The sequence below is a fragment of the Mastomys coucha genome, unplaced genomic scaffold, assembly GCF_008632895.1.
Source record: "Mastomys coucha isolate ucsf_1 unplaced genomic scaffold, UCSF_Mcou_1 pScaffold5, whole genome shotgun sequence".
Classification (NCBI taxonomy): domain Eukaryota; kingdom Metazoa; phylum Chordata; class Mammalia; order Rodentia; family Muridae; genus Mastomys; species Mastomys coucha.
Window position 1 is genome coordinate 12969806 of NW_022196911.1, and position 10643 is coordinate 12980448.

Consider the following 10643-nt stretch of genomic DNA (forward strand, 5'->3'; position numbering starts at 1 on the left):
CATTGGATGACAATCAACAAATTTTTAATTCCTCATATTTTTGGATTTCAATCGATTAGGATATGTTGCTAATATTAATTTTCTTATTAAGATATTAAGAAAAGGTATTTGTCACTTCCTGTTGTTTTTGTTGTAAGAGATGGAGTTAGATTTGTGTGGATTTGTTGAAAGATTACTTTCTTGCTTCTTCTAGGGTGTAGTTTTGCTCCTTATGTTGATGTTTTCCATCTATTATCCTTTGTAGAGCTGGATTTGTGGAAAGATATTGTGCAGATTTTGTACTTGTTTAAGAGCCCCCTTCACTGCTCTTCCAGGAGTCCAGAGCTGCCTCAGAGGGTGCTGTGGGATACAAAGGTCCCAGGACACTTGGGTGACCTCCGGCCACTCATCTAAGCTTCCCCATGTTAATAGTCTCAAGGCCAGTCTTAAGGACAAGCCTGGCCTTCTCTCCTCACTCACAGCCCTCTCTTCTCTGCCAGTCTCCCTGTTTTTATCTCCCGAGCTTTTCATTTTGGCTGAATAGAGAAAAGTAAAGAACCGTGGAAAAGTGAAAACAGAGTTTTCGAGCAATTTGACACACAAACCTGTGGTGTTTCCTCGTAAGGCATCATTGCTTAGTAAGTCTCAGAATAGTGCCTTCAAGTCAAAAGTCTGGAGAGAGACATCAAAACAGTGTACTGCTGGGGAAATAGCCCACTTAAAAACTGCAGATGATTGAAAACAGAGTAAGTTTATTAAGGCTCTAAGAGATTTTCCTGCCATTAGCATAATTAAGAAATGAACACAAGTTTGTGCTGTTCTTATCAGTTAGATGGTAACACACAAGCGCCTGTGACTCCTGGACGCAGGAGACCCTCTGGGCTCTGTAGAGTTAGTTAGCTCTTGGAACTGAAGAGATAGTTCCAAAGTTAAAGAGTATTGTCTGCTCTTACAGGGGACCTTGGTTTAGTCCCCAACACCGAAAGGGCAGCTCACAATGGTCAGTTCTAGGGATCTGACATCTCTCCTAGCCTCTGTGAACACTGCAGGTACATGGCATGCAAGTTCATGTGTGCACGTGTGTGTAGGTGTGTGTGAGTGTATATAAGTGTGTGCACATGTGTGAGTGTGTGTATGTGAATGTGTGTGCATGTGTGTGAGTGTGTGCACACGTGAGTGTGTATGAGTGTGCATGCACATGTGTGTGTGAGTGTGTGCACGTGTGAGTGTGTATATGTGTGTGTGCACTGTGTGAGTGTGTATATGTGTGTGTGCACTGTGTATGTGTGTGTGAGTGTGTATGTGTGTGATTGTAAGTTTGTATGTGTGTGAGTATAAGTGTGTATGTGCGTGTGTGTTTGTGCCGGCAAAGCATGCATACACATAAAATAAAAATAAGTCTTCATTAGAATTCTGGCTAAGATGATATCCCCGGGCCAAGGATTGAACTCAGCAGAGCGCATGAGCCTAAGCATCAGGCCTTGGGATTTTACTCCTAGTGTTCGTTACCTCCCTAAAATCCAAATCAATTGAAAAACTATCAGAGTGGGAAAGCTTCTTTCACTTCCTTGTGTAGCTCTAGATCCACCTCATCTCTCTTTCTCCAGCCTGACACCAGGGCCTTCAAACCCTGCATCTTCTCATTGGACAGTCACTTTAATTATGTCTCCTGCAAAATGACTGTTGATGCCTGTCTCTCAAATGTCAAGTTTAAGAATGTTTTTGAGCCGGGCAGTGGTGGCACACACCTTTAATCCCAGCACTTGGGAGGCAGAGGCAGGCGGATTTCTGAGTTCAAGGCCAGCCTAGTCTACAGAGTGAGTTCCAGGACAGCCAGGGCTACACAGAGAAACCCTGTCTTGAAAAATCAAAACAACAACAACAAAAAACCCCCAAAATAATAATAATAATAATAATAATAATAATAATAATAATAATAATAATAATAATAATGTCTTTGAAGGCAGTGCCCACCACTATCACTCTGAAGTATCCAGGAAGAGCCAGGAGCATGTGATGTGACCTTTGAGTCTCATTGCTAAAGTGGGAAGTGAGAAAGAGAGACTCAGTGACCATGCACCCCACAGTTGGTCCACAATCCACGCCCCCCCCATGTACACCAGCACCAGCCCCTTACATGGTGCATCTCAGCAATGGGTGAAAGGCCAAGGAACCTTCAATTTTCAAATACTAAAATTCAGATCTGGGCTCCAGGGTTTCATTGACATAGATCTCAAATTCTACTGAAGATTCTTACAAACAAACACAGATGGCTAATGCCTGGGGTTAAACCAACACAGCGAAATGAAGTAGGAGAAGGAATGGTTCCAGGCTATCCAGAGGCTGCATAGCCAGACTCTGTCTCAAAGGCAGACAGACAGGCATGCATGTGTACATACACAGAGAGAGACAGAGACAGAGACAGACTGACAGACAGACAGACAGACAGCAGGGCCTAATGAGACCCATTAAGGAGGAGATCCGTGAAGGACCCAGATTGAGTGAGGCATGCAAAACAACAGATGGCTTTAGTGAACAAAAATTGCTGACTACTATTCCAAAAAGTAATCACTTATGAAGCTTTTCATTCAAAATATCTGGGCTGGGATTTCACTTTCTCATAGTTGCTGGCAAATTCCTAGACACTCCCCGTCTTTGTTGGAAAGCAAAAACAAAAAAACAAAAAACAAAACAAAACAAAAGGAAAAAACAAAACGAAGGGGGGGGGATATATTTTTTAAAGTTTGTTGGGATTTCAGAAGTGTATTTGTTTATTTTTGTTTGCTTGCTTGTTTTGACGGTTTTCATTGTTTGGGACAAGAGGAAAAAATGAGGTCACTAACAAGTTGTTATAACTCGAGTAAATCTGTCTCAGAAGCAAGCTCGAACAAATCATTTTGGTGCCTTGGAAGCATTAACCATTTGTCAGCCGCATCTGCTGAGGGTAAGCAAGCTCTTAGAGTGCATGCACCTGAGCCCCGCCTTGCCTGTCTGTACCCTCCACGGGTAGCATTTAAAATACACAATCACGGACGGAATTTCCAGTAGGAAACTCACTCGTTAATACCCACAAATATTTTGGTAGAGTTATTGCACATTTATTTATGGAAACGTAATTGGAAGCATACAGTATCTTAGTAATTATTACACATACATCACAAACCCATAAGCATAACTTGAGTGTTAATATCGATTCCAGACAAAACACAAGCCCTTTGTAGCTCCTAAATATCCTGGGGATGTATCTGCGAGTCTCACCTTTAGCCTTAAAGAGGGACCCAGAAAGGGCTCAAGCGCCACTCAACAGTCAGGGGAGATGTGTTGGGGTGGGGGTGGGAGTGTTCACTTTAAAATGGAGATTCCCCTTTCTTTTCAGGAAGGAAACTGAGGAAGTTGTTTCAAAACAAAATAAACGTTCGGGATGGAGCTGGAAAAGGGTGTGAAGGAGTGCCCTTTGATTTCCCAACTTGTGTATTTGGGCTCAGACAACATCTTATGTGCATACTAATCAAATGGTAATCCTTGCCAGCGGCATTTGACACAAAGTCATCTTGTCAACAGAACGGCATGGGAGTATTTTAATTCCATCTAGGGGGTGGGGGAGGTGGGAGAGCCCCGTGTCAGGTTTGGGGACTGACTCAGGCCTGGAGAGCTGGTGATGATGGTGAGGTGAGGAATTACTTCCATATCAATGACCTCTTCGGAAGGTGTGAACTTTGCCCTCAAAGCTTTCAGGTAACTCTAAGTAAGGTGCTTACCTACCCTGCCCTGGTAAAGGTTCATAAACTTGAGGGTTCTCCCGAGGGTGAGCTTGAGGGGTCCATCCCAGGGGGATCCAGCAGCAGCTTGGAGGGGGGGGGGTCCCTGCTAGGGAAGGACCACATTAGTTACCAGGGTGCCCAAGCTTTGCTGTTCTCTCAGATGTGCGAAACTTCAGAGTGGCCACACAGATCAGCATGTCGTCTACAACAGTCTCCAGCTCATTTTGCCCGTCTGCCAGCGATTTCTGGAGAGAACCCTAGAGGTGAGGTTGCTGGATTAGGAGGCTACAGAGAGCTGTAGTTTTATTTTTTTGTGCCTGAGTGGCTCTTAGAGGGTTCTCCTGTACGAGATGGGACAAGCTCTCACACAGCTGACCACTGTGGGCCAGGTCTTTAAGCTCTTTCTCCTGTACTTTAATTAGAAAAAAAAAAAAAAAAGTTATGTGTATGAATGTTGTCCCAGCTAGTTTTATGTCACAAGCTAGAGTCATTTGGGGAGAGGAAATCTTAATTGAGAACATACTCCCCACTAGATTGGCCTGTGGGCAAGCCTGTGGTACATTTTCTTGCTTAAAGCCTGATGTGGGTGGAACCGCCCCGGCTGGTGGTCCTGAGTGTTGTAAGGTAAACTGAGCAAGCCCTGGGGAAGCAAGCCAGTAAGCAGTGTTAGCATTTCTTTTAGGCTCCGCCCAACAGTTACCTAGCATCCGCCAGGTACAAGCCAGGAGCCAGGCACATAAAGACTGTTCAGGGTCGATCTCTCCCTCTCCCTCTCCACCTCCCTCCATCTTCTTCCTCCTCTCTGTCTATTCTCTCTCTCTTCCCCTTTTTTCTCTTCCCCCTTTCTCTCTTCCCCCTTTCTCTCTGTCCTCTGTCCCCTTTCTTTCTCTGCCTCTACTGCCTTCTCCATACCCCCTTCACAGGTTCCAAATAAACTTCCTTTTGTACTAGGCTGTCAGTGTGGTTGGGGGGTACCTCTGCATGGGCCCGCTAAGACGCCCTCCCCTCCCGCCACATCACACCACATTTTATAAAACATAACAAGCAGGGCTCCTCTGTAACTTATGCTCCACTTCCTGCCTCCAGATTCCAGCTCTGATTTCATGCAGTTGCTTGCCTAGATGATGGAGAACAAGCTGTAAGAAAAATCAACCCTTCCATCCTCGAGTTGCTTGGGCCATCCTGTTTCAACACAGCCATAGAAGCCCTAATGGTGGAAAGCCGTTTAACCAGCATGCTTATTTATATATATACCATTTGTGGCTGAGACCAAAAGAGTGTGTCAGATCCCCTGGAACTTGAGTCAAGGATGGCTTGTGAGCCACCATGAGGATGCTGGGACTCAAGCCTGGTCCTCTGGAAGAGCAGCAAGCGCTCTTAACCACTGAGCCCTCTCTCCAGCCCTGTTTCTCTTTATTACATAAGTATGTAAGAGTGTGTGTGGGTATATGCATGTGCACATACACATGTGTGCTCCAGTGTGTATATGTGAAGGCCAGAGTCAACCCTGGGTGTTGTCCCTCAGGACAGCCTGGAACATACCAAGCAGGCAAGGCTGGCAGGACAGTGAGCCCCAGGGATCCGGCCATCCCTCCTTCCCAATGCCACAGTCACAGGTGTGCACTCACACCTGGCTGCTTTGTACAGGTGCGAGGGGCAGAATGCAGATCCTTATCCTTATAAAGAGTGGGCTTGACTATCTCTCCAGTGTAAAAAGTGATTTTTAAAACAGAGAACTATTTACTCTGAAGCTCGAATGATTCTCCGCCCTACATTGTGGAAGCTTGGCTTCTGTTTGGCCATTTTATTGGGTTTTTCAAGAGGAGGTTTCTCTGCGTATCCCTGTAGACCAGGCTGGCCTTAAACTTATAGAGATCTGCCTGCCTCTCCCCACCACCAAGTGCTGGGATCAAATGTGTGTGCCACTACCACCTAGCTTGGCCATCTTTTACAAAAAGTCGTCTCGGTCTTCATGTGTACGTTCGTGTATGTGTGCATGTTTGTGGGCTTCCAGGAGCTGTGAGATGGGCATGTAGCACTGAAGACTAAATCTATACTTTTTCTGGTACTGAAACATGGGGGTTTGTTTTTTGTTTTTTTGTTTTTGTTTTTGTGGAAATCCATGGATCTCTCATTAGTATCCTTTAATCTGTGAACGATAACAAAGGGAGTGTTTTCTTCGTTGTGTTTAATTAGAAATCTAGTCATCCCGTGAGATACAGAAACTTGGGACCATTGGTGACTGTGCCTCAAATGCCTCCGTGTATCAGATGGGTACCAAGCTGGTTAAAAGGATTCCTTCCCAGATAAGATCACTCTCTGTCGGGAGCACCAGCACAGCTCCTAAGGCTCTTGAGATGGCTCCGTGGTTCTAATTCCTTCTCTGTTTTTGCTGGCCCTCATTCTTCTGTCTACACTGGTGCACAGGCCCTAAGCTCACAGAGTCCCTAGCACAGCCCGAGCCCCTTCACCTGCCAACCAGAGAGGTGAATCAGTGTTGCTTGGGCTTGCTTCCCGCCCAAACGGCAGGATCGAGGTTCCAGGATGGATGGAGCCTCTACTCTGTGGTCCTGCTCCTCAACCCCACATGCTTAGCAGTGTCCCTGTGCCCTGCAACCTGATTTCTGCCCGATGTATGTAGCAGTGACTTTTGATGCTGCCCAGTGTCTCCAATCCACCCGCCATCTCAGTGGCCACTGGCCTCGGTCAAAGGAACCAAGTTCCCTCCAAGAAGTCTCCAAAACTAACTGCCTGGCATGCTCTCCCTTCATTAGCTGGGGATTCTGGGTGTGGGAAGGGGCTCCTACTCAGAACCTTGGTCTCAGTATCTACCTGAGGTACCTACACAATCTTCCTCGAGTTTCTGGATTTTGAAACTCAAGGGTAAAATAATTAAAATAGAAAGAAACAGAGGGGGGGAAGTAGAGAGAGAGGGAAAGAAAGAGAAGAAAGGAAAGAAAGAGAGAAAAAAGAAAGAACAAATGAACAGCCAGGTGGTGGTGGTCCATGCCTTTAATCCCAGCACATGGGAGGCAGACAGGTGAATTTGAGTTCTTGGCCAGCCTGGTCTATAAAGGGAGTTTCAGGGTAGAGGCTACACAGAAAAACCCTGTCCCAAAAAGAAAAGAAAAGAAACAAACAAACAAAAGAAATCAAGGCGGATTCACAGAACACGGGAGGATTTGCAGAGTTTGATCCTTGTGGTGTCACAGTGACTGGAGGCCCAGGAAGCGTTTGAGTCCCGTTTTGAGCCAATGTGTCCCTCGCTTCAGAAATGCTATTTCCTCTCAGCCCCACAAGAGGGCGCCGTAGAACAAGGAGCCTTTGTTCATAGACTCCATATAATTCTTTTGGGTGATTTTCATTCACCATGCGATCTCGGATGACAGACTGAGACTGACTTTAAGAAACCAAAAACAACTTTGTTGTAATTTTATGTTCTCACAGTTTTAACTGTCTAGAGCTACCGAGTGCGGCTCTAAGTGTGCAGTGGTATGTCCTGCCGTTCATTGTGGTTTTGTGGTCAGACTACGTATTGAGACGTTCAATAGAGAAAGATCAAAGACAAGACTGGCGCCCTTTGTTCACAACAACACAAATAGTGGCTACCTGTTCCAGCAAGGTCTGCTGTGCTGCTTTCTCTTTGTCCTCCACTTGGATTTGACGCCCCCTGTGTTTCTTTGGCGTTATTAAAGGGTCTCTCAAGATCTGGGACATCCTAAATCACAGGAACAACAACAACAACAAAAAATGCACGTCAAAGTTTGAATTACAGCATTTAAAAAATAGAGTAGACTTTTTTTTTTTTTAATACTGTGACGTGCTGGACACTTAGCTTGCCTATGCCTGTGTGTACCTCAGAACAAAAAGATGCACAAGCCAGTTCAGAAAGCAGTTGGGAACACGAGCAGAGAGCCCTTCCTTTCACAAAGTACACTGAAACAGCAGCTCCTTGATGCCGCAAACTGGCAGTCTTCCGGTGCTGGCTGAGGCTCAAAGTGGGCACACAACAGGAACAGTTACAGAAGGTGAGGAAGCAGGCAAGACAATTCCTGAACCTCCCAGACTCTGCTGGAAAGGAAGTTGCTTTTCTAAGCACAGCAGCCGCATCCTCTAGGCAGGGAGGGGCTGCAGGACCACTGCCGCTGCCTGGCTCTGGCTGGCCACATGCTCCGCCTCTAGCCCAGCCCCCTCCCACCAAGCGAGCTCCTTCGGTTTCTTGCCTTTGTGATCCCAGCAGCAAGCCATGCTCTGGTTTCTGTAGCTGAGCAACGGGACTGAGGGGTGCTGAATGGTGGAAAGAAGCCCTGGCAGGTGGTTTGTCAAAGACACTTGGAAATGAAGGCAGAGCATTCTTAGGGCTTATATGGGAGACTGGCAGCCATCGCAGACAGCTATCACAGGGCTCCTGAAAGACGGTCTTTATGATTCCATTCTTCCCTTCTCTTTCCCCATAACCACCTATATAACCCCTTCTTGACCTTTGCAGAATGTTTTCTTATACTGAAGGTTGGAATAGGAACTGAATAGACACCTCAGAGATTAAGAGCATGCCGCATGCTCTTTGCAGAGGACCCAGCTCACAACCACCAGCCCTAGAAGTATCTAATGCCTTCTGGCCTCTGCCTGCATGCACATGAACATACCCCCCACAGAGACATACATGTATATACATAATTAAAAATAGTTTTAAATTTTGAGGCATGTAATTCATATATGCAAAACTCACCGCTTGAAAGCCTGTGACTCAATGAGTTTCAGTGGGGTTTTTCCAGAGATGTGCAGTTGCCACCATAATCAAGCTCTGAGCATTTTGGTTGCCCCAAGAGGAACACAGCATTCCAATACTTGGACCTTTATCTACACTCTGGCTTTAGAGATGTTTCAGGCTGAGTCACAGTCCCCAATAGTCACAAGTTGGAGCCCCAACCTCAGTACCTCAAGAATATGATTGTATTTGGAGACAGGGCCTTGAAGGAGGCCATTGAATTAAATGAGGTCACAGAATGGGCCCTGATCTAACCCAATGTCCTCTTGAGAGGAAACGTGGCTACACAAACATATGCATGGATGAGGAGCCATCAGAAGTAAAGAGAGTGGCTAGGGAGCATCAGGCCACTTGGCCGCAGCTGAGAAGAGAGGCTTCCATCCCTCATGTCCTTCTGTTTCGATCTGACCTGGCCCAAGTTCAGCAGACCCTGTACCCCACTCCACTATGAAACTGGGAGCCCAAATAAATATTTATTTCCATGGGTATTTTGTCACAGCGATGGAACCCTAAAACACCTTCCTGCCTCTCAGGATCACTGAGATCTCTCCAGAATGCTACACAGAAGACAGGAGACTGCAAAATGAGCAAGTGAAGACTGGGGTCTTTGGTGGGGGAGGGGCAGTGTGCTGGCATGTCTTAGGTCAACTTGACACAAGATAGAGTTAGCTGAAAGGAGCAAACCTTTACAGAGAAAACGCCTACCAGCTTTAAGACATTTTCTTAATTAGTGATCAATGAGGGGAGGGCCCAGTCTAGTGTGGATGGTGCCATCCCTGGGCTGGTGGTCCTAGGTTCTGTAAGAAAGCAGGCTAAGCCAGTAAGCAGCACCCTCCATGCCCTCTGCCTCAGCTGCTGCCTCCAGGTTCCTGCCCTGTGTGTGCTCCTGTCCTGACTTCCTTCATGGTGAACAGTGAGCTATTCCAAATAAACCCCCTACCAACTTCCTCTTTGGCTATGGTGTTTCATCAAAGCAATAGAAATCCTAACTAAGCCGGGTGGTGGTAGCACACGCCTTTAATCCCAGCACTTGAGAGGCAGAGGCAGGCATATTTCTGAGTTCAAGGCCAGCCTGGTCTACAGAGTGAGTTCCAGGACAGCCAGGGCTACACAGAGAAACCCTGTCTCAAAGAAAAAAAAAAAAGAAAGAAAGAAAAGAAAAAGAAATCCTAACTAAGACAGGCAGAAGCCAATAGCAAAAACATCCAACTCATCCAACTAAATGTTTTGGAGTTTTGGTTTATTTATTTGGGGCTGGAGAGGTGGCTCAACCATTACAGGTTAGGCTCAAAACCAAAAATACTAGATTTACTTGATGTGTGTGGGTGTTTTGTCTGCATGTATGTGCACCGTGGTGCCTGAGGGTAGAATATTTATGTGACTCACACAGATGCTAAATCTGAGATTGTAGCTGCACCAGCTGATCTACTAACTCATGGTCAATGACAGGTATACTGTCAAACTCAAGATCAAATTTCTGCTTCTCTCCAAAGTGTGGTTTAACTTTTCCTAACTTTTTTATTTCAACTTTTAAAAAAGTCACCGCTGAATCTTTGTCATGAATTGCTTGGTCAAGACAGAGTTTCACTATGTAGCCCAGGCTAGCTTTAGACTTGAAGCAACTCCCCTGAGCCGAGTGCCCAGAAGCTGAGTGTATACCCCTCCTCCCCGCCCCCCGCCCCTGCCCCCGCCCCCTCAGCTATCATTGGTTCTTGATGATAAAGTCTAATAGCTTAGTGGAATTTGGGGAAATAGGTGGGGATTGAGTATCCTGGTCCCAAACAAGACTTAACTTAAGAATCAGAAGTATGAGAGTATGAGCTGTCTCCTGAGAGGCTCTGATAATACCTGACTGTACTGGCTGGTTTTGTGTGTCAACTTGACGCAGGCTAGAGTTATCACAGAGAAGGGAGTTTCAGTTGGGGAAGTGCCTCCATGAGATCCAGCTGTGGAGCATTTTCTCAATTAGTGATCAAGGGGGTAGGGCTCCTTGTGGATGGTGCCATCTCTGGGCTGGAAGTCTTGGGTTCTATAAGAGAGCAGGCTGAGCAAGCCAGGAGAAGCAAGCCAGTAAGAAACATCTCTCCATGGCCTCTGCATCAGCTCCTGCTTCCTGACCTGCTTGAGTTCCAGTC

At 46.2% G+C, this 10643-nt stretch overlaps 1 protein-coding gene across 1 annotated transcript in view; it reads right to left on the minus strand.

The window, feature by feature from the left end:
- Positions 1–7543, minus strand: part of LOC116078801 — a 54733-nt gene extending 47190 nt beyond the window's left edge. The window contains exon 1 of the mRNA XM_031354117.1: positions 7350–7543. Coding sequence (XP_031209977.1) covers positions 7350–7457 — 108 coding nt within the window. The 5' untranslated portion in view covers positions 7458–7543. The remainder of the gene's footprint in view (positions 1–7349) is intronic.
- Between the last annotated feature and the right edge of the window lie 3100 nt (positions 7544–10643).